Here is a 24344-nt window from a genome sequence, read left to right on the forward strand (position 1 = left end):
AAAATGATGATATATGATGATTCAGCGAAGACAATAGAGTTGGCGATTCTAAAGAGCAGAATAGCCGAAGTACTTCGTCAAATACATGACAGGGCATTTTGGTGTAAAGAAAACCCTTCTGAGAATTCGGGAACAGTTTTATTGGATGACTAGTTCCGACGATTTGAACGACTGGTTGGACGGAAAAGAAAGGCTACTACGAGACAGTACAATGCTGGAACTCCTTTTGAAAGAATAGCTTCGGATATTGCCGGATGAAAGTCAACTACACCTTGGTCATAATGGATTACTTCACCAAATGGGTCGAGATCTACGCAATTCCAGACCAGAAGGCCGCCATTATTTCAGATGTGTTGATCAAAGAGTACCTCAGCCGATTTGGAGTGTCTTGAGAGATCAATAGTGACCAAAGAAGAAACTTCTGTGAAGAAAGATCTGTAATAGAGACTAGGCATGAAGAAGACAAGAACTACAGCATCAGATGGAATGGTAGAACTATGAATATGAATAAGACAGTCAGCAACTTCTGTGAAGAAAGATCTGTAATAGAGACTAGGCATAAGAAGACAAGAACTACAGCATCAGATGGAATGGTAGAGCTATGAATATGAATAAGACAGTCAGCAAGTATTTGACAAAGATGATGGTATCCAATCATCAGCGAAACTGGTACCAGTACATTCCGTTCTTCGCAATGACCTACAGTTCAATGAATTAAGAGGTGAAACAGCAGCAAATGTCCTATTTGGACGCGAGATGCGACTAGCTTGTGATCTGGAGTTTGGATGTTGACCTGGACAAGATGTGGCTGGCTATGTGAATGAATTGAGAAGAAGAATAAACGATATGCATCCGCGATGGGACCGATCCCGATCCCATCTTCAGATCGCTAGCGACCGAATGAAGAAACGGTACGATACCCAAGCCGAAAAGGGATGTTTTAAAAAGAACGATAAAGTCTGGCTCTATAATCCAAAGAAGCGAAAGGGTTGTTCTCCAAGTTGCAGCAGTTCTGGGAAGGTCCATAACTCGTTGTAGAGAAGATTAACGATGTCTCATCTACCGAATACGTAAGATTCCGAGGGGAAAGACGATGATATAGTACACCATAATCGACTGGTGCAATTCGAAGGACAACATGACGTAAATGAAGAAGGGAAAGTAAATCAAGTCCAAGAAGTACCTGACCTCACGTTTGAGGAACTCATAGGGGCCTATGAAGGTATCGGTAAAGCAAGACATGGGTGTTACCACTAAAGAAAAACAAAATCTACTCGCACTTCCAGATGACTCGGTAGACTCGGTACTCACTGGCCCATACCATCTCAGCCAGTATTAAGGAGGCACAAAGGTTGGCATTCGTCTTTCGAAGGAAGTTTAGTCGAGTTGCAAAATTCCAATGGAAGCTTTGAAACTCCAAAATGCATCACGATCACGAAAAATGCTTACATTCTAAAATAAAGAATAGGGGAGTGGTCAGAGTGAAGTTTTTATAATTAAATGTCTCTTCTCTGTCGACCATAAACTGGCCTATAGCGTACGTTGACCAAACTGATTTCCCATATACGGAAACCGATTGAAAATAATGGCTCAATCGGTTGGATCGTTCAAATCGCCCATATACGGAACTCCAATACTTCTTATCTGTCTCGGATTTGTAGGACAAAATAGTACGTGAGATTTACAGCCGGTTTCCGAAACGTTATTCAAATCTTCGATCATCTAATCGAGCTGTTAGATTTGATCAACTGTTAACCAGTGACGAGTTTCTCAAACGTCGATCATCTTAAAATTATATGATCGTAGAAAATCGATTATCTGACATACGATTTGGTATCGATACTGTCACAATCGGCTGTCATCCTTCAAAATTTCATTTTATAACCAAAAAATTTCAATCCATAGTAAATAACTACATAATTTATATAATTAAAAAATATATTAAAAATGAGCAATACAAACGGAAATCCTCCACGCAAAAATTATACTGAGAGAGAGAGAGAAATGTTTGCTGTTGGAAATAATTGGAAAGTAAGTACGAAATTTTCTAACTTACAGAACAAATTTCTAATTGTATTTTTGTTTTCAGATACAAGCATATTAAATTGAAAACAAATAATGTACCAATGCTATGTCCACCAACCAAAACAATGAAACCTGGGAAAAATAGCGCTGAATTTCCCAGAACTCCCAAGCAGCTGAACACTGCATATATAAACGTAAAAAGGGTCACTAGCCAAAAAGTAGCAGAGGAAAATGTAAGTGTATAAAACTTTCGGTTGATTTAGAGCTATATGGATTAATTACATTGCAGATTCAAAAATATAATGAGCAGAAGGTTTTGGACCAGTTGAAGAGAGACCAAACTGCGGACAAAGTAGGTATACTTAAATTTAAAGCTCTTAACACCAGGTCAGTCGAATTACACTATTTCTGAGTGAAATATTTTTATAAAAATATAATCCAATGAAACTAATTTTATGATGGGAACTAACCTAGTGTTGAGACAATAGAAGTTTAGTATTTGAGGGTGTTAACGCCAAAGAGGTGTAAGTCATATTTGTGAAATGATGGAAGTCTTGCTTTATAACTTTGATAAATAGACATTTTTTCATCAGGAAAAGTGGTGTAAGTATTTACAGTAAAAACTTACACACCACTTTTTCTCTGAAGAGGTCTGTCTATATAATATCAAGATTATAAAATAGGGCTTACATCATTTCAAGAATATGACTTACACCACTTTGATTTTAACCCTTTCATTTCTTAATCAGTAATGAACTAATGAATTGTTTTCAGAAAGACATGCTTGCAACAGGTGGTGGCACATTTAGGCCTCGTCTCACAGATGTAGGGGCACAAATGTTGAGTTTGATTGGCAATCAAATCCAACCTTTACCCAACAGTTGTGACAGTGCATCTGGTTTCTTCACATCTGGTGAGTCCTTATTTTATTAATTTATTTAAATAAAGGTAACTAATTTTAAATTTATTTATATATATAAAGCTTGATCAATATTTCCAATATTATCTGAACAATAACCTGTATATGGTCTTGATCTGGACAAAACTTCTGAATTAGAACATTTTTTTGTTCAGCACGTTATCCACAAATGTAGTAGAGTGACCATTAGTTTAACTATTTAAAACTATTATCTGATAATGCTAGGTTTATGTATTCTATGGATGTAGCAATAGAAAGAAGCCACCTTCTGTTAAAAAGGATGATTAGAAGAGGGAGGTATGGTATAGTTGGTCTAGTCGGTTTTCTAAAGATTAACTTAAGTTTATCCATTGTTTCCGTAAGTATGTACATCCGGATGTAAGTTTTTGAGTGAATCTAGAATGTTTTTGGCATCTGAAAGATTTCCATCTAAATTGGATATTGTATCCTACAGTTCTAAGTCAATTTAAGATTTTTTGAAAGGTATTATTGTTTAAAGTTTGATTGTTAAAGATATTATTTCTATGTTGATCAATAATAAATCTGAGAACAAGGGTGATAAGCGGTTCCCCATAGCCAGACCTTGTGCCTATCTATAGACATCATTAAACAAAAAAAAGATCTTTTGTAAACCAAATTTAAGCAAACTCAAAATATGAGAATTAATATCAATAAATATTGTTAATATGAATTAATTATTATAATTATTTATTCCAATTCTAAATTAAGGTAGATTATTCACTTAGCTATTAAGATAGCTAAAGTATATAAATAAAAGTAACTACCTACTTAATTCGAGAAAGATTTTTTTTATAAAGAAAAAACTATCTGGTACATCTAAAACAATTAAATTTTTTTTTATTTTTATAGTTGCACAAGACAGTCAAGTGGAAGTAGATTACCTACAATTGGAAGACACATAGCAGACATCCAATGTACCCTCTACTTCCACTGTGCTGCTCAGTACACCCACGACAACTGCTGTCCTGCCCAAGAAGACAGCCAAGATGTCTCAGGCTCGTTCAAAAAATAAAAAAGTAAAAGATGTAGGGAGCGAAACCCTTAATGTATCTTTTACAAAAAAAATTGAAACAGCAAGACTAGAAAAAAGAAGTAAGATAGTATTTTTCAACAAGAAAAAAAGAAATTTTAGAAGTAGAGCTTCAAATAAAAAAATTCGATGTCAATAAATTATTCGGTAATAGTGGTTAGGTATGTACCTAATAAAGTAATTTTAAATAAAAATTGTAATTTCTTTAAATAATAAAATTAATAAAAAATGTGTTTTTCAAAGTTTATTTACCCACCTGTTAGAATGAGTTATTACCTACTAGCTTCATCCTCTGCTTCTTTGTCTTAATGCATTCCACAATTCTTCATTTGTTATGGTGTTGGGCCAATACATCTTCAGAATATTTTGTGGGAATCTATTTACAAAAACTCTTCCTTGCATTTCCTTCTGATATTGTTCATGTCTCACTCCCATATCGTAGTATCCCTCACATATAGTAGTATTGATTTGATGATACTATTAAATGTGTTTTGGCTAATTTATGTTGAGATATGATATGAGAGGATTTCAAAGGCCTGTTGTCTGTTGTTCTTTTTCCTATTCTATGTTTAATGTTTGCCTGGACTCCAACTTTTGCACTATTATACTATCAAGATAGCAGAATTCTTTAACCTGTTTTATTTCTTCTTGATTGATGTATAGTTTACCATGCTCACTTATTCCTATTCTCATCTCTACTATCTTATTAGTGATGATTTTAAGACCAACCTCATCTGCCTTTCCCTCCAGCTTCCTTATCACGTTCTTCATGTCATCTATTGTATGTGATATCAAGCAGATATCATATTGCATATCCCAATGTTGGATTTAATTGGCAACCAAATCTAATCTTTATACAACAGTTGCGGATGGTGCATCTGCTTACTTGCCATGTAGTGAGTCCTTATTTTATTTAATTATTTAACAAAAGGTAAGTAGTAATTCTAAATTAAATATTTAAAATTAAACATTATTTTTTTATTTTCACACTAACACAATATGTTGAAGTAGAGCTGAACTAATGCTCCTCTGTAGCACCATCTACATGTGTGGCCCAACATACAGTGAGCATGTAAAGGTTGGAATAAATTAATTTTCTCGAGAATGGACGATTTTGGAAAAAAATCCAGAAAGAGGTTAATTTTTATTTTTAAATTACGACTTTTTGGCATTATTATCATACTAGTGACGTCACCCATCTGAGCATGATTACGTCATCAATGATTTTTTTAAATTAGAATATTGGTCGTGTGGTGGCTCATTTGAAAGGTAATTGAATTTTCTAATCAGTAATATAAACATTAACATAATTACTTATACAGGCTGCCCAAAAAAAATTTTTTTGATTAAATTTATTGACATAAAAAGAAGAATATAATATGTCATTTATTTAATTCAAAATACATTTTACTGCTCTTAGAAAACAGAAAGAAATGTTTATTTGAAAAATATTCTTTGCTTTTCGCTTAAATTAAATGTTCAAAGTGTCAAGAGGCAGGTGGGTGGCTGCTTTAATATTGAATTTAAGCAAAAAACAATATTTATTTGTCAAATAAACATTTTTTCCTGTATTCTGATAGCAGTAAAATGTATTTTGAATTAAATAAATTACAGACATTCTTCTTTTTATGTTAATAAATTTAATTAAAATTTTTTTTGGACAGCCTCTATAAATAATTATGTTATTGTTTATATTACTGAATAGAGAATTAACTTACCTTTCAGATGAGCTATCACAAGGCCCCTATTCTCGTTTAAAAAAGTCATGGATAACGTCATGACGCCCAGATGGGTGACGTCACTAGTATGACATATAGGCCAAAAAGTCGTAACTTAAAAATAAAAATTGACCTGTTTCGGGATTTATTTCCAAAATTGCCCATTCATGAAAAAATGAATTTATTCCAACCTTTACGTGCTCACTGTATAATTACACTATATATTTAATTTTAAAAATTAAATTATAATTAAATAACTAATAATTTTATTTATTTATTTATTTATTAAGCGCAACAGGCCTTGTAGGCCTAGGGCTAAAATGTTTACATTTCTGATTACATAAATAATATAGTAAATAACTTAATATAACTTATAAATTTTATTTAAATACACTTCAGTCTTTTTACACACTCCTTCACCACCTCTCTCCATCTCCTTCTGTCCAATGCTAGTTCTTTCCATCTCTCAATGTTACTTTTCTTCAAGTCTTCATATACACTGTCCTTCCACCTTTTCCTTGGCCTGCCTTTCCTCCTCTTTTGTATTGGTCTTCGTGAAAGTACCATTTTTGGCATTCGTTTACTTCCCATTCTCTCTATGTGCCCCAAGTATCGTATTCTCTGTGCTTTGATCGTCGTCGTAATCGTTGGCTCTTGATATAGTTCTTCCAATTCTTTATTGGTTCTTCTCACTAATAATTTTAAGTAAACACTAAAATACCCTTTATTTAATAACTATTTAACCTATATAATAACTAAAAAACTCTATTTAATAACTCTAAACAACTATTTATAAACATTAACAGCCCTTTAATCAACCAATAACCTCAAATTAGGTGACAGTTCCTTTTGGTCGCCGTGTGACATGCGAAATTGGTTAATCAGCGTTTCGGAAACTCAAAACACTTATGATCGGCTGTTAACTAACGATTAATCGTTTGTTAAATCATATGATCGACTGTTATTGAACTCCCGTTTAACTGGTGTTATTGAAACTCAAAATGCATTTGATCAACGATTAACCATCGATTACATAATTTTTGAGATGATCGTCCTTTCGGAAACCGGCTGTTAAGAAAAGATGAAGGTGATTCAGTTTTTTTATTACACTTTCTTTAAAGACATAATGAATTGGATTTAGAGAAAAACACTTAGCTAAAAAGAAATCTTATTGAATAGTATAGAAAAGATTAATTGTTTCTTTCTAAGTTCTCTGACAAATGATTGTGTTCCATGAACTGCCTTTTTAATGGGCCTAATAAAAATTTTATTTTTGTCCAAGAATCTGTAAAAATCATTTGTTTTGCGTTTTTGTCTCTATTATTTGTTATATCCCAGGAAACGCAGCATTTAAAAATTGAAAAATTACTATATTTTTCAATTGGAATATTTTGAGGAAGTCAATAGAAAAGGCGTATCTTCTCCTGGGTAACGAATTGTTTCCGTGGTGGTTTCTTATCAACATTTAAATTTAAAAAAGCGGCTTTTGTTATTAATTTCCATATTGTGAAAAAATTACGCATTGTTGATGAAACCGTTCAACAGACGACTATCTTAAAAATACTTGCTCTTTAAAATCAGATTTACTATAGTAAAACATGTTTATAAACAAAAAAGCTGTTGCAAATAAAACCATAAAATAAGCATTTTGAGTGACAGAATTTCAAATTTAGCTTTTTAATCACGTTTATGTTTATACAAAGAAGTTTTCTGGAAAGTTGTAGATCAAAATTTTTTATAGAAAAAAATGGTGCAACTTTTAATATCGACGTTATACATCCCCAAAATAACGCTTATTTTTCGAGATACTGACCATGGGTGGTGAATGGCTAATTTTGATCTTACTTTATGTTTTTGATGGTGATAAAAACGAAAATTTATTTTGAATTTTAAGTGGGATAACATCGTCAAAATCGCAAATTGCCCTAAAAATAAATCACGTTTTTCTGCGTTTAACTCGCTACAACTCTGTTGAATTTTAATATTTTTTTCTGAAATTTTTACAGCATATATTTTTCACCCTTTTGAAGACTATACTAGGGGCCTGTTGCTAGCCCCCAGTCTCATTACAATAAAAGCTATGAATTTTTTTAAACTAAAGGTGCAGATTTGTGAATTGCAAAGTTAGCTTTTTAATCACGTTTATGTTAAAATATAGACTACAAAGAAGTTTTACGGAGTTTTAGATCAAAATGTTTTATAAAAAAACAAATTGTGCAAATTTTAAGAAAAACGTGATTTGATTTTTTTAATTTTTAGGGTAAAATTGCGCTTTTGACAATGTTCTGCCATAAAAATTCAAAATAAAGTTCATTTTCGTTGTCAGCATCATCAAAAAACATAAAGTAAGACCAACATTAGCCATTCACCATACGTGGTCAGCATCTCGAAAAATGAGCGTTGTTTTGGTGATTTATAACGTCGATATTATAAGTTACACCATTTTTTTTTAAAACATTTTGGTATAAAACTTTTCAGAAAACTTATTTGTACTCTATATTTTAATATGGGTCGCCCATGTTTCCCCAACTGTCATCAATACGACTAACTTCATGCGTAACTTTGATACGAGAATTATAAAAAAAATATGCATTGAAATCCACATCTCGTAATTTTTTAAGCATTATAAAGTGAGTACAAAGACATACATATTTCTTTTTTTGTAATTACAGCTTTAATTTACCGTACACTTCTCTTAGACTCTGCCGATAAGGTAGAGTCGTGTTAGGGAAACCTGGCGTGCCCTTTTAATATAAACGTAATTAAAAGCTAAATTTCAAATTTTGTCACTCAACTTTTACGATTAAACTTTGCAATTAAGGAATCTGCACCTTTTACTTTCAAAAATTCGTAACTTTTATTAGAATAAGACGGAAAACTTAAAACAGTTCCCATTGTCTTCAGAAAGGTGAGAAATATATACAGTAGAGCGTCGATTATCCGAACTAATTGGGGGACAAGGGTGTTCGGAAAATCGGTTTTTTCGGATAATCGAACTGTATTGATAGAGCCGTACATATTTATCCACAGGTGAATGAAAGCCATATATTTACATACCTACATCTATACTCGTATATGTGTATCTTTAATGACAAATAGGACAATAATTATTACACAAAAAAGTGCAGTTTTGGCAACAAAATAAACATTTTTTAAGCGTTAATTACTAACGCTTGGTGAATATTACTAATGGTTAGGTGACAAGTTGAGAGTTCGGATAAGCGGTCGTTCGGTTGATCGACGTTCGGATAATCGACGCTCTACTGTACTATAAAAATTTCAGAACAAAATATTAAAATGGCATAGAGTTGTAACTAGTTCAATGCAAAAAACGTGATTTTTTTTTATTTTTAGGGTAAAATTGCGATTCCAACAATGTTCCCCCAAAATAAAATTCAAAATAAACCTCATTATGCGTTTTCAGCACCATCAAAATCATAAAGTAGGACCAAAATTAGCCATTCACCACACGAGATATCTCGTTAATATCTTGAGAAATAAGCGTTTTTTGGGGGGTGTTCCGCTCGTCTATAATGGAAATAATATTTTTGAAAAAAGCGGTATAATAATAAAAAAGAAAATAAGGACAAAAATCAATTTTATATAAAAAAAGTTTTTATACATAAAATTAGTATGTCTGTATTTCATTTCGTTTCAAACATTGTACTCTTTATCAAGGATTCTAGGACACCCTTCATAAATTCACCTAATTATGTTAATGTTTATGTTACTGAATAGAGAATTGAATAACCTTTCAAATGATTATAGCACACGAGTCCTATTCTCATTAAAAAAAAATCATCGATTACGTCATCACGCCAAGATGGACGACATCACTAGTATAATATATGCCAAAAAATCATAATTTAAAATGAAAATTGAGCTGTTTCAGGATTTATTTCAAAACTCGCACATTCACGAAATAATGAATTTATTCCATTTAGCTTTTAGACACTGTATACCCAAAAGCAACAGAAAGCAGAACCACTGAATAAAAAAATTAACATCTCTGACATTTCTCATAAGGCATGCTTAAATAACACAATCGTAAAACTTCAATGCATACCGATTTATGTAATAAAATCTAAAGCGAAACATACCTGACGCACCTGTTTGAATTGCTCCTCGAAGGACCAGGTGTGTTGGGACGAAGCGCTTCCTTCTGAGGAATGTGAACTGCCAGAAGAGGGAGCTGTGGGCTGAGGTGCCATTGGCGGTAAAAAAGCTGCAGCTGGATGAGGAAAAGGAAACGGAACTGGCAATTGGAAGCCATCGGGTCCGCTTCCGTTTGACGACATTACACGATTGCTCAAAGGGAAGTTTAGGTTAAGGCTTCGACCACCGCCTCCACTATCGTAGTCGTCCTGAAACAAAAAATAAGGTTAGTTAAAAGAGACAGAAATTAAAATTCGAATTGTCATCCTCCGTTGCCTTTTAAGATGTAAAAATTAGGCAAAACAGAGTGATGAATTAGTCAGCAAGGGGATCTATAACTGCATCCACGTCCTGCCGTTCACCGTGATGACAATCATTAGCGAACTAGTTCCTTTTATATCCACAAAAGTGAATAAAAATAAAATGAAAGTAAAGGTGATTCAGATTTGATCGCAGAGCAGGGCCCCTAATATGTGCTTATACATATTTCGGCATTACCGTTGCCTCATCGGAGCACCTGTGTAGAGGCACTGAACTGAAATCAAATGTTTTCATCTCTTCGGTGCAAATGACTCGAAAATGAAGGATCATTCAAAATATTGGAAAAATGTTGCCAAGAGTGAAAACGAATTTATTTCAATTATATAAGCCTAAAAAAGCCCATTCGAAGAGATTTGGAAATTGTTTTTTGTTTGTATGTTATTTTTTAATAATAATTTCCGGCCCACTTGGAAAAATTTACAAAAAATACATTCAAACTTAAAAAAATCTATCTTCTTCTGCATGTGCCTTGTCCGTTGCGGACGTTGACTATCATCATAGCAATTTTAATTTTGTTTGCGGAGTTTTTGAATAACTCGATCGATGTTAGTCCAAACCATTGGCGTAAGTTTTTGAAGCTATGAGTGTCTTCTTCTTCCAGGTCCGCGTTTGCTGTCTATTTTACCGTGTATTATCAGTTGGAGTATATGATATTTATCATGTCTCATAGTTAATATGACCGAGGTATTCAAGTTTCCGTTTCTTAATTTTGTGAAAGAGATTTCTTTTTGTTGTCCCATTAGGCGCAATATCTCTACGTCGGTGGTGTTAGTCGTCGTACAGGATATTTTGAGGATACGTCGGTATACTCACATTTTGAATGCCTCCAGCTTCCTCATTAACGTTTCCGTTATTGTCCAGGCCTCTGCGCCATACAGCAAGACTGAAAATACGTAGCATTTTAGCAGCCGTATTTTTAGTGGGAGAGATATATGTCGCAATAGGTGAATATGTTTCTCATGTTGTTAAAAAATCTATAGAATCGAATAAACAAGGTTTGGTACGGTAGAAATGCAAACCAAATTTAGCCGGTTTATGCTCAGCTTATACATATAGACCTGGATTCCGCGTACCAAAAAAAGTTGATTAATAGCAAGCTGCAAAATTTGTTAAAAGTTTAACGGTGTCCAGTCGGACAAACTTTGATGTATGGGAACACTGGAACAGGGGAAGTTTTAATTGTGGAACAGTTTAAAAATTTGGAACGTCAGACTACGAAAACGTCCCATGTATTTTATCGGACAGAACATCCAATTAATTTGTTACCCTTTCATTAAACTCTCATGCAAAAATCAGATTTCTCTTACTAACCAACATGATTCCGGTCATTTAACATGTTCTTCGTGTTCCACTCGTTAAAATGACCAGTTGGTGATAAACGCCAGTCTGGTTTTTGCATGAGAGTTTAATGAAATGGTAACAAATCAATTAGAAGTTCTTTCCGACAAAATATATGGAACGTTTTTGTAGTCTGACGTTCCAAATCTTTAACCTGTTCCACAATTAAAACTTCCCCTGTTCCAGTGTTCCCATGCATCAAAGTTTGTCCGACTAGACACCGTTAAGCTACTAACAAATTTTCGAGTGAAGTCGAGTTCGCTCCGCTTCGTTCAGGTATATTTTAGAAGGGTACGAATTGGCTCCCGCATGAATGCGGGTAGGCTCTCATATAATCGCGGAAACATTAGACATTGTTGCCAAATCGTGTAATATTTAAACTGCTTAGGAAATTTACATAGTGATATAGACTTTTTATAGGAAAATTATACTTTTAGACAAATACTTTTAGAGTTTGTTTTAGTTCAACATTGGCATATGGGGCAATTTTAACACAAATTATCGGTGTCGGCCGGTATGCGCTCGACCGTTTTGCGCTCTTACCTGAAATCGGTCGGTTTGCGCTCTACACTCTAATACCCGAAAGTTAAGTTAGGACCGAAGGGTTAGGTCTTCCTCCTTTCCCATAGATATTTCTAGGAAGGTACCTGTTTCTAACAAAAAGAGAAAATTTGAAAGAAGTGACAATGCTGGGTGACATTTTCGACATGTTTAGGTAAAATATATTTTGTCTATGGGAGCCAATTCGGACTCTACCTTTTTTAGTTCAGGTAAAATTCTTACCATTGGGAGCGAACTCGACCCCGTCCAAATTTTCAGCTTGCTATTAATCAACTTTTTTTGGTACGCGGGATCCAGGTCTAATGAGACACAGAATACAGAAGGAACTGAAATGGAGAGGTTAACAACTGATATATGTCGGTATCATTAAAACGTTATATCACATTTGGAATAAAAAATATTTTAGCATTTATACAAAATCTGATAAATATTGTGAAAGTGAAATAGGGTGGTCGTTGTCAGTGGCCCACTCTGTATAATATTTATTATACCATTATATTGGACCATGAACCCAGCATTGAATTTTATGCAATGAAATATCGTTAACGATTAATATTTACCGAACGACGGGTTAATTTTTCTAATACTCTCACTATTGATAATGACCATACACTATCAATACGTTAATGATTATGACAAATAGTAAACAGACATGTAACAATAAAGCAAGTAAAAGTCAAGCCTTTTTGAATAAACAGCAGATACTAAGGACATTAACATAAGCAAATTCACCAGAGACTTTTTACATTATGATTTACATTATGAGTGTGGGCGAACAATATATCATGCTTACATGGGGGTTAGAATTAAACCCATCCATATCAATCTTTAAAATAGCTTTAAAATTAAGTATTTACAAAAATGCTCCGCATTATACAAAAACAGGGACACATCTATTTTGCAATATGAAGATTGGTAATTTGATATTTCTAACGTTGCCAGATTTACCATTTTACCAACCGTATATACCTCGTCCAATTTACTTACCGTTGCACGTCATCCGCGCCATAGCCTGTGACACGATACCAACACGAAATATTTAGGCGGTGGGTGTGTTCTTTTTTAGAATCAAAATGATTATAAAGGGGAACACACCTACCGCCTAGATATTTCGTGTTGGTATCGTGTCACAGGCTATGGCGCGGATGACGTGCAACGGTAAGTAAATTGGACGAGGTATACAATGCTTTCGATTTTATGTAGCCAGGAACATATTAAAAAGATAAAACAAAAGCCAATGTACAACTAAATTTGAACATATTAATCAAGTTTTCAAAATGTTCTCCGTTATTAATTTGATTGTAAAATCCTAAACGGTGGTAGAATGCGTCTATTACATTTCTCCAATAATATGGATTCAACGATAATGCTTTGCCTTATCTCTGCAACATTTTTGCTGGGATAGTTTTATAAATTCAACTTTTCAAGGATCCCAATAAAAATAATCCTTAGGATTCAAATCGGGTAAACGAGTAGACCATTCAATACTACCTAATCTACCAATCTATCATCCGAAAAATCTCTGATCTAAATATTTACATTTACACCAAAATGAGCTAGAGCTCCATCTTGCTGAAACCTCATTATAATTGGGTCCAAACTTATTTTTCTTGTGAACCAGATGGTTCCTCCAGAAGAACACTTTTTCAACACATCTTCCCTCACTAATCACTATTTCTGAAACGCAAAATGTAATTCGATACAAAAAAATTTTAATATGTTTGTGTGCGTGAATTTTACCCTTTATACAGGGTGTCCAGAAAATCTACCGACAAACGACGACAGGATAGTCCTCAGATAATTTTAAGACAATTTAACCCAATTCACCTAGTCCGAAAATGCTTCCTAAGGGAGCTAAAGCTCTTTAAAGATGGCGCCTTGTAATTAGTTTTTCTTAAATACTTAGGAATAAGCGATACAAGATGGGTCAGCTCTGGCGAACTCAATACAGACAATGGACGAATCTATTACTCTGGAAGCAGCGACACCCAACACAGATATGGAGTTGCTATGATCCTCAGCGAAAAAGTAACGAGATCAGTAACAGGCTTCGTTCCGATGTCCGAAAGAATAATAATGTTGCAGTTATTGACAACCCATGGAAAAATGAACCTAATCCAGATTTATGCGCCAACTGCTGACAAAAATGAAGAAGAAATAGAAAACTTTTATAGCGAACTCCAGAAAACATTACATCTCACAGCATCTAGAGACATAGCAGTGATCATGGGTGATTTCAACGCAAAAATTGGGGAAGGAAAATGCTACCCTAATGTAGGATCATATGGGCTTGGCGAACGAAACGACAGAGGAGATCGCCTAATAGAGTTTTGCCAGGAGCATAATGTTATAGCCGCAAATACATTCTTTAAATTACCTAAGCGACGCCTGTATACATGGAAATCACCAGCTGACAAAGAGCACAAAATTGTCAGAAATCAAATTGACTACATCCTAATAAAGCACAGATATCGAAACTCAATTCAGGCAGTAAAGGCATATCCAGGTGCAGACGTATCCTCTGATCACAGTCTTCTTATTGCTAGGTTTCAACTTCAACTAAAAAAGACGCAAAAAAGCCGCAACAACAATAAACTTAACATACAGAAACTAAAGTCAGAAGAAACAAAAGAAAATCTGAAACACGAAATCAACACAAATCTAGACAGAAACCCAGGAAATAATTGCAACGTAGAACAGCAGTGGCAATTCTTCAAAACCTCTATATTAGAACCAAGTAAGAAAGTACTTACTACAACCAAATGTAAGGAAGAAGAATGGATGACGGAGGAAATTCTAGAGTTGATGAATGAAAGAAGAAAAAACAAAACCATTAATAAGACCCGCTATAAACAGCTTCAAAACCAAATAAGAAGAAAAATTAGGGAGGCTAAAGAAACCTACTTCTCTGAAAAATGTAAAGAAATAGAAGAACTGCAAAACACATATGACAACTTCAACCTACATAAAAAAGTCAAAGAACTAGCCGGAATAGGAAATAGAAGAACCTCAAATATATTGCTCGACAAAAATGGAAATATTATAATGGAGACAAAACGAAAACTACGACGATGGAAAGAGTATATCGAGGAACTATTTCATGACCAGAAAGAAGCTAGTACATCCGTAGATAGCCAAACGGGAGATGTAGGCCCAGACATAACCAAATCAGAGGTTAGTCAGGCAATAAACTCTATGAAAACCAATAAATCTGCTGGTCCAGATGAATTGCCTAGCGAGCTGATAAAGTTGGTCAACGAGAAAAACCTGGACATAATAGTAGAACTGTTCAACGCTATCTATACTACAGGAATCATCCCTAGAGAAATGTTGACATCAGCCTTTGTGTGTTTGCCAAAGAAGGTGAATGCAAAAGAATGCAGTGACTACCGAACCATAAGCTTAATGTCACATACCTTGAAAATTCTATTGAAAATTATCCACGCCAGAATACACTCTAAATTGGAGCTGGATATTAGTGACACTCAATATGGGTTCCGCAATGGTATGGGTACCAGAGAGGCATTATTCTCCTTCAACGTGTTGACACAGAGATGTTTGGATGTTAACCATCCTCTTTACGTCTGTTTTATAGACTACAATAAGGCGTTTGATAAAGTAAAACATGATCGACTCATGGAAATCCTAAAAAATAAAAACCTAGATGAAAGAGATTTAAGACTAATAACACACCTCTATTACAATCAGCGAGCAATAGTAAGAATTGAAAAAGAAACATCTGAAGAAATGGAAATAAAGAGAGGAGTCAGGCAAGGCTGCATACTATCACCTCTATTATTTAACGCTTATTCTGAAGAGGTAATGCGAGAAACTCTGGAAGATGAAACAGTCGGCATAAGAGTAAATGGAGTTTTAGTTAACAACATCAGATATGCAGATGATACAGCAATAATAGCCGATAGTTTACAAGACCTGCAAAGACTCATGAGTAAAATAGTAAGGTGTAGTAGGGAGTACGGACTCTCTCTCAATATCAAAAAGACGAAGTTTATGAAAATTAGTAAAAACAACCATAATACTAACGAAATATTGATAGTAGAGGGCCAGCAGATCGAAAGAGTAAAAAAGTACACTTACCTAGGAACACTTATAACAGAAAATAATGACTACACTGCAGAAATAAAGGTCAGAATCGAAAAAGCACGTTCTAATTTTATAAAAATGAAAAAGGTCCTATGTAGCAAAGATTTAACATTAGCTCTTAAAGTACGCCTAACAAAATGTTACGTCTACAGTGTTCTATACTATGGAGTGGAATCATGGACGTTAAATGTAGAGACAATGAAACGACTTAACGCCTTTGAAATGTGGACCTATAGAAAAATTATGAGGGTTTCCTGGGTAGATAGAGTTACAAACAATGAAGTACTGAGAAGAATAGGTAAAGAAAAGGAAGTTGAACTTACAATTAAAGAAAAGAAGCTACAGTATCTCGGACATGTGATGCGGGGCGAGAAGTATGGCATCCTACGACTCATAATGCAGGGAAAGATAGATGGCAGAAGAAGCATCGGAAGAAGACGAATTTCATGGTTGAGGAACCTGAGAGAGTGGTTTGGATGCAGCTCAAAACAACTATTTAGAGCTACTGCCTCAAAAATTAAAATAGCTATGATGATTGCCAACCTCCGTAGCGGAGATGGCACCTGAAGAAGAAGAAAATACTTCCAGAACGCTTCTATTTAAAAAAAACGAAAATTGGTACGCATATTTATTTTTCAGAGATAAATCGATGCCATCTATTGCGAATTTCTAGTACCGTTCATAGGCGTCCGTTTTGGGTAGGGCAACCGTTATTTTATAGCATAACTTTTTTCATATAATTTTTAAGCATTTTGACTCTGAATTAATAATCTGTAAGGTATTATAGTACAAAAGTTAGGTACTCTTGCTTTAAGTCGATAGGATATACCGTTTTCTAGAAAAATCAATTTGAAAATTTTTCGTTTTGTGAATTTGAAAAGAAAATTAAAAAAAAACTATTTAAAAAAACGAAAACTAGTACGTGTATCCAAAGATAAATCGATTTCTTTAATTGCGAATTTTTAGTACCATTTTGGGTAGGTCAACGGATATTTTATCTCATAATTTTTTGTCTTTAATTTTTAAGCATTTTTAACTAAAAGTTACTCTTGCTTTAAGTTGGTGAAATACACCGTTTTTTTTTTAAATTTTTTTCAATGTTTCTCAAATTCAAAAAACGAAAAATTTTCAAACCGATTTTTCTAGAAAACGGTGTGTCCTACCGACTTAAAGCAAGAGTACCTTCTAGTACTAGAATACCTCATAATTTAACAATATAAAGTCGAAAAAATGCTTAAAAGTTAAAGACAAAAAAGTTGTGCGAAAAAATAATCATAGCCCTACCCAAGACGGACGCCTATGACCGGTACTAGAAATTCGCAATGAATGGAATCGATTGACCTCTGGAAGACAAATATGTGTTCCAATTTTCGTTTTTCTAACTAGAACCGTTCTGGAGGCATTTAAGAAAAACTAATTACAAGGCGCCATCTTTAAAGAGCTCTAGCTCCCTTAGGAAGCATTTTCGGACTAGGTGAATTAGGTTAAATTTTCTTAAAATTATCTGAGGAACGTCCTGTCTTCGTTTGTCGGTAGAGTTTCTGGACACCCTGTATACAGCGTTCCGGAGGTATTTAAGAAAAACTAATTACCAGACGCCATCTTCAAAGAGCTCTAGCTCCCTTAGGAAACGTTTTCGGACTAAGTGAATTGGATTAAATTGTCTTAAAATTATATGAGGAATCTCCTGAATTCGTTTGTCGGTAGAGTTTCTGGACACCCTGTATAAAAATTGGATTTTCAACAAATCTTGTTCATTTTTTTTATGAAGGTAGATGTTTTATTTTTATCGCCCTGAACGTATTTTGTTCAATGGTGATCAAATGCCTATTTTTTTGTTGGTTTTGATATTTAGTTTGGATTAAGTACCTGATGGCATTCTCAGGGTACCATAATTTTAATAATTAAATACCTGGCGCCCACACAGAATATTTATTGGTGAATGGATTCATTTTGAATCTCTGAAGGAAAAAGCGATTTTCTTAAGAGTACAGTACCCTTAGAGATTACGGGTTCTCAATAAAATTTATTATGCGTGTTGTCGTCAAGTTCTCTTTAATGCCTACTAGGAAGAGATCCTCTTGAGGGTAAACCAGCTAGAATAAAGGTGAACGGAGTTCCCATTAACAACATTAGACATGCGGATGACACTGTCGTCTTAGCCGAAAATATTAAAGATCTTCAGACACTGGTGAACAGAATAGCGATATATAGCCAAGAATACGGTCTAAAATGAACATCAAAAGACAAAATTTATGAGAACATCTAAAACTCAAAGACATAACGAGAATATCCTCATAAACGGAACCAATGTTGAACGAGTAGACCAATATGCATATCTTGGAACAATGATCAACTCCACAAATGATTTCTTCCAGGAGATTAAAATTAGAATAGAAAAGGCTAGAGCGAATTTTAACAAAATGAGACAAGTGCTCTGCACAAGAGATCTAAAGTTAGAGCTAAGAATAAGGTTGGCTATGTTTTACGTTTTCTCGATTCGAATCATTCTCGAAACGGGAATCATTCGAATTGTAGGTATATATAACAATTCTGAAAATATCATGGACAAAACAAGTCACAAAGAAAGGGGTTCTGAGAAAGATGAATAAAGAAATGGAAGTCTTAAATACAATCAAAACCAGAAAATTGAAATATCTCGAAAATATTACACGTGGAGAGAGAGATACAACTTGCTTCAACTCATTATTCAGGGAAAGATTCAAGGAAAAAGGAGCACAGGGAGACGCAGAATATCGTGGCTGCGCAACCTGAGAGAATGGTACGGATGTACATCAAATGAACTTTTCAGAGCAGCCGACCGACAATTTTAAGAATAAAATTTAATGTTTCTTAGCCGGAGCTTTGAATTTTCATTTTACCTTTTGCATTTTTAGTATTAAAGTAAAATATCTTTACTGTAACAGTGGCGTTTACTTAAATATTTATTCCGTAATAGCACGGTGGGGGCTCAATTAAATTACGATCATTGAAAATAATTATTGTAGTTAGGTTATATAATTATAAATAAACTGCTTACCCCTACCTTGATGTCCCGCACCTGCATTTTAAGCTTTGCGAGGACATCGCCGTGCTCTGCAAGAAGTCCTCCGTGTCGTCGCATTTCATCGCAACTATCTAAATCATCGTGTTCGCCTCCCGAATGGCCACCCTCTCCGTCGCTCACGTCTTCGTCATTGTGTGACTGAAAAGAGGAAAAATGGTTATTACCATGTAATTAGTATTACCAGTAAATTAGTTACTATTATAAATATTTTAATAAAAATGCTATATCATTTTTAGTCCTACATTTTTAGTCCTAAAAATTGTATTTAAGAGGACAATCAAGCTCTGGAAATATTTATAGATTATGTATGTAAGTATAACAGTCATTTCAAAATCGCTGTCAATTTCACACTATTATAACTATAATCGACATCAATATTTTTTACGTATTACTTAAATAATAGTATTACTGAAATAATGTATTACGTATTAGTGAAATGTTATGTGTGGTCTATCCTATATTGTATGGTTGTGAAACCAGGACGTTAAAAACCACAATGCTAAACAAATTAGAAGCATTCGAGTTGTGGTACTATCGACGAATCCTAATCGTGGGATATCGTGGGTTTCGAACACTTCCAATGAAGATGTTCTTCAAATCATGAATTCAGAACCTCTGCTCATGAGCATCATAAAGAGGAGAAAAACAGAATACTTCGGCCATGTAATTCGAGGACCTAAATATCTGCTTCGCCTTATAATATAGTAAAATATCCGTTAACCGAAACATCGTTTAACCGAAACGACTGACAGTTTCAATAATTTCGTCAATAAAAAGTAAATTTTTATCGCACAACAGAAACAATTCGACAACATCGTCAACATTGCTTTGAAACAACTAAAGAAAGCCATTAAATATACAGCACATTAAGAAATCACCTCATAGTATTTTTTAATACCAACTTTGACCACAAATACTATGTAATTTGATACAAGAAGAATACAAAAAACAACGTTATTTTTAACCGAAATTCTTGTTATCCGAAACGGCCTCCCCCCAATTATTTCGGTTAACGGAGGTTTTACTGTACAAGGAAAAGTGGAGGGAAAGAGATGGATTGGTCGAAAGAAACTTTCATAGTTGTTTAATATTAGACAATGGTGTGGCTCCACAGTAGAAGAATTATTTCGCGCAGCAGCCGAAGAAGACTTAAAATGTTAGTTCAATATAATAAATTTAAAAACTATTAATGTTATCGTTCAATTAATTGTCAAATTTAGAAATATTAATACAATTGCCCATGATTGCATAAGAGTAGCGTGCTGGAAGAGCTTAAGGAAAATGAGACGGTTAATCACTGGTGGGAAGCCAACATGGATTTAATGAAGCAAAGTTGTGGTACGAGTGCGAGAGGAACGTCCATCAAGTTAGCACAACAAAGTCAGCAGAACACAATTATTCTTATACCATAATTAAGTGTAAATTAAATGCAAATTTAATGTTCCAAGAAAAAATGTATTGCTCTTTTTTTTAAGTTATCGTATGTTCTGCTAACTTGATAATCAAGCTAGCAGAACAGTAGTTCAAAAATTTGATAAATCATCTATAATTGAATCCCAAAGTATTCTCTGAATTAAATGCAAATTTAATGTTCCAAGAAAAAATTTATTGCTCTTTTTTTAAAAAGTTATCGCATGTTCTACTACTAAAATTTACTATATTTTCTACCAGATTCTAAAATCTACTAAATTGGCAACCCTGAATGGTACAAAAACTTCTATTGTGCAGTGAAGAAGAATGGCTCTAGAGTTTCTAATCGCATCTGCTTTTGGAAGTAAGTATTGGTAAAATTCCCACAGTTTATTAACTTCTTAATTAAATTTATTGTTGGAACATTTCATTTGCATTTAATTCACAGAACACTGTGGTGTTCAATTATTTGATATTTTATCAATAATTATTGAACTACTGTTCAATGTTCAAGTTGAACTACTGCTAGCTTGAAATCAAGTTCTCTGATTCTCTGAATTCTCTGAATTAAATGCAAATTTAATGTTCCAAGAAAAAATTTATTGCTCTTTTTTTTAAGTTATCGTATGTTCCGGCCAACTTGATTTCAAGCTAGCAGTAGTTCAACTTTAACATTGAATAGTACTTCAATAATTATTGATAAAATATCAAATAATTGAATACCACAGTATTCTCTGAATTAAATGCAAATGAAATGTTCCAACCAGGGCCGCCGCTACCATGTGTGCAAAGTGTGCATCGCACACGGGCGGCTGATTATAGGGGCGGCCAAAAACAGGCCACTGATGAAAATAGTTTTTTTAAAACGAAAATAAATTCAAAGCATTAAATAGTAATGATTCATATATTTCTATAAACTCTAATATTCTAAACAATCTAAACAAAAATGCCAGAAAATGTTATTTGTTATATTAACTGCCCTTTGGTAGCTGTAGTCATAAAGTAGTTCCGGGAATGCTTTTTAGTTCAAAGTGGCTGGCGGCTTTCGGATTAACATATTTTTATCTACGTGGTCCATATGCGATTTTTTCAAATTGTGAACATTTATGATTTGTTAAGAGAGTACGATACCAGAATAGGATACTTTCCAAAAATTTAGATAAGTGCTTGTTAAGTTGCTCTCATTGAGTAATAAAAAAGTATTTTTTTATTACTCGATGGTTGCTCTGTTATAATATTGTTCCTTTATGCTTATGTATGGTTATAGATGGGTTATAGTTCAGTCTAAGTTGAGAATTTGATGATTTTAGACACGCTTTTCATAAACGATTTTGTTTGTAATATAATATACCTAGTAGTGTGCCCGTTTCTATTGCACACTGCTGTATTTCAAATAGGCCTGGATCCAGCGTACCAAAAAAAAGTTGATTAATAGCAAGCTGAAAATTTGTTAATAGCTTAACGGTGTCTAGTCAGGCAAACTTTGATGTACGGGAACACTGGAACAGGGGATGTTTTAATTGTGGAACAGTTTCAAAATTTGGAACGTCAGATTACGAAAACGTTCCATGTATTTTCTCGGACAGAACAATTGATTTGTTACCTTTCATTAAACTCTCATGCAAAAATCAGACTGCTATTACTAACCAACAGGATTCCTGTCATTTGACATGTTCTTCTTGTTCCACTGATTAAAATGGCCAGTTGGTGATAAGCACCAGTCTGATTTTTGCATGAGAGTTTAATGAAACGGTAACAAATCAATTGGAAGTTATGTCAGACAAAATACATGGAACGTTTTCGTAGTATGACGTTCCAAATTTTTAATCTGTTCCACAATTAAAACTTCCCCTGTTCCAGTGTTCCCATACATCAAAGTTTGTGCGACTAGGCACCGTTAAGCTATTAACAAATTTTCAGCTTGCTATTAATCAACCTTTTTTTGGTACGCGGGATTCAGGCCTATATATTTAAATATATTAATAAACAATTAAGCATGCTGAATGTTGTAAGTAGTCTTGTAAACAAAACTTACACATGTAGGTATTAGTGCAAGATTGCATTTCTGTATATATTATTATTGACATAATAATAATAACTTTTCTTGGTACGCGGGATCCAGGTCTCAAAGTAACGTCGAGATCATAGCAATTATCATTCATATACGCGTTACGGTGTCCTGCACATTTCTTTAAATACTAGGACGTATGTTGAAACGACTAAAGTACTGGAAGGGGGCGGCAAATATTAAGTTCCACACGGGCGGCCAACACTTTAGCGGCGGCGCTGGTTCCAACAATAAATTTAATTAAGAAGTTAATAAACCGTGGGAATTTTACAAAATAATTACTACCAAAAGCAGATGTGATTAGAAACTCTAGAGCCATTCTCCTTCACTGCACAATAGAAGTTTTTGTACCATATTCAGGGTTGCCAATTTGGTAGATTTTCTACTAGATCTAGTAGATTTTCTTCTAGATCTAGTAGATTTTCTACTAGATCTAGTAGAATGTCTTGTGATTTAGTGGGAAAATTTTAAATCTAGTAGATTTTAGAATCTGGTAGAAACTATAGTAGATTTTAGTAGTAGAACATGCGATAACTTTTTAAAAAAAGAGCAATAAATTTTTTCTTGAACATTAAATTTGCATTTAATTCAGAGAATACTTTGGCATTCAATTATAAATGATTTATCAAATTTTTGAACTACTGTTCTGCTAGCTTGACTATCAAGTTAGCAGAACATGCGATAACTTAAAAAAAGAGCAATAAATATTTTCTTGGAACATTAATTCAGAGAATACTTTGGCATTCAATTATAGATGATTTATCAAATTTTTGAATTACTGTTCTGCTAGCTTGATTATCAAGTTAGCAGAACATGCGATAACTTTTTAAAAAAGAGAGCAATAAATTTTTTCTTGGAACATTAAATTTGCATTTAATTTACACTTAATTATGGTATAAGAATAACTGTGTTCTGCTGACTTTGTTCTGCTAACTTGATGGACGTGGGAGAGGAAGTGCTAAGAAAAAATATCTGATGCAGTGCCTCCTAGATACAAGTAAACTTGGTGGTGGAACGATGAAGTGCAACAGAAGAGTAGAGAGAAGAAAGATGCTAGGAAAAGATATAACAGGTCTAAAACAGAGCAACATAAGGAAGTATACAAGGTAGCAAAAAGGGAAGCAAAGCGCGCTGTAGCTACTGCTAAGGAAAGATCGTATTCACAGTTGTATGAAGAGTTGAAAGCACCCGGGGGGATGAAAAGGTTATACAGCATTGCTAAAGCAAAGGACAAGTCATCAAAGCACATGACTCATGTACGGCAGAGAAAGAGTATGGAGGCGGAAGAGTGTTAAGAACCGATATATGAAATAAAGCAAAGATGGTATGCGTACTTAAGAAAGTAGCTAAACGAAGAACACCAGTGGAGGGATAGAGGATGTGTGATCCCAAATGAGAATGTAATACCGAGGATGGCGAGAGACGAGGTTGTCGAGGCGCTAAATAGGATGAAGAATGGTAGGGCAATAGGACATGATTGCATACCTATGGAGGTTTGAAAGGCTCTAGGGAAGAAAGGATGCCCGATGCATGAAGAGAGTGATAGAAAAAGAGAGATAGAAAAAGAGAGAGCGTGTGTGATGGTGTCATTGTATAAAGATAAACGG

The 24344-nt window shown here is 34.1% G+C and overlaps 2 protein-coding genes across 5 annotated transcripts in view; one reads left to right on the forward strand and one right to left on the reverse strand.

Moving 5' to 3' along the window:
- LOC114329682 (protein dead ringer-like) overlaps positions 1–24344 on the reverse strand; it is an 871887-nt gene that overhangs the window by 523588 nt on the left and 323955 nt on the right. For 2 of the 4 annotated variants that reach the window (XM_050658217.1, XM_050658214.1), the window contains exons 2-3: positions 19233–19397; positions 9814–10077 (exon numbers count right to left, since the gene is read on the reverse strand). In XM_050658217.1, the coding sequence (XP_050514174.1) occupies positions 9814–10077; positions 19233–19397 (429 nt within the window). The remainder of the gene's footprint in view (positions 1–9813; positions 10078–19232; positions 19398–24344) is intronic. The other 2 variants (XM_050658215.1, XM_050658216.1) reach the window with 2 other exon arrangements.
- On the forward strand, positions 1678–4226 carry LOC126889698 (uncharacterized). Its single transcript, XM_050658224.1, has 5 exons — positions 1678–2031; positions 2090–2258; positions 2315–2377; positions 2800–2938; positions 3815–4226. Exons 2-5 carry the CDS (start codon positions 2127–2129, stop codon positions 3865–3867), a joined length of 387 nt encoding a protein of 128 aa, XP_050514181.1. The 5' UTR covers positions 1678–2031; positions 2090–2126; the 3' UTR covers positions 3868–4226.

The sequence above is a fragment of the Diabrotica virgifera genome, chromosome 8 (genome assembly GCF_917563875.1).
Source record: "Diabrotica virgifera virgifera chromosome 8, PGI_DIABVI_V3a".
In the NCBI taxonomy this organism is placed as follows: Eukaryota; Metazoa; Arthropoda; class Insecta; order Coleoptera; family Chrysomelidae; genus Diabrotica; species Diabrotica virgifera.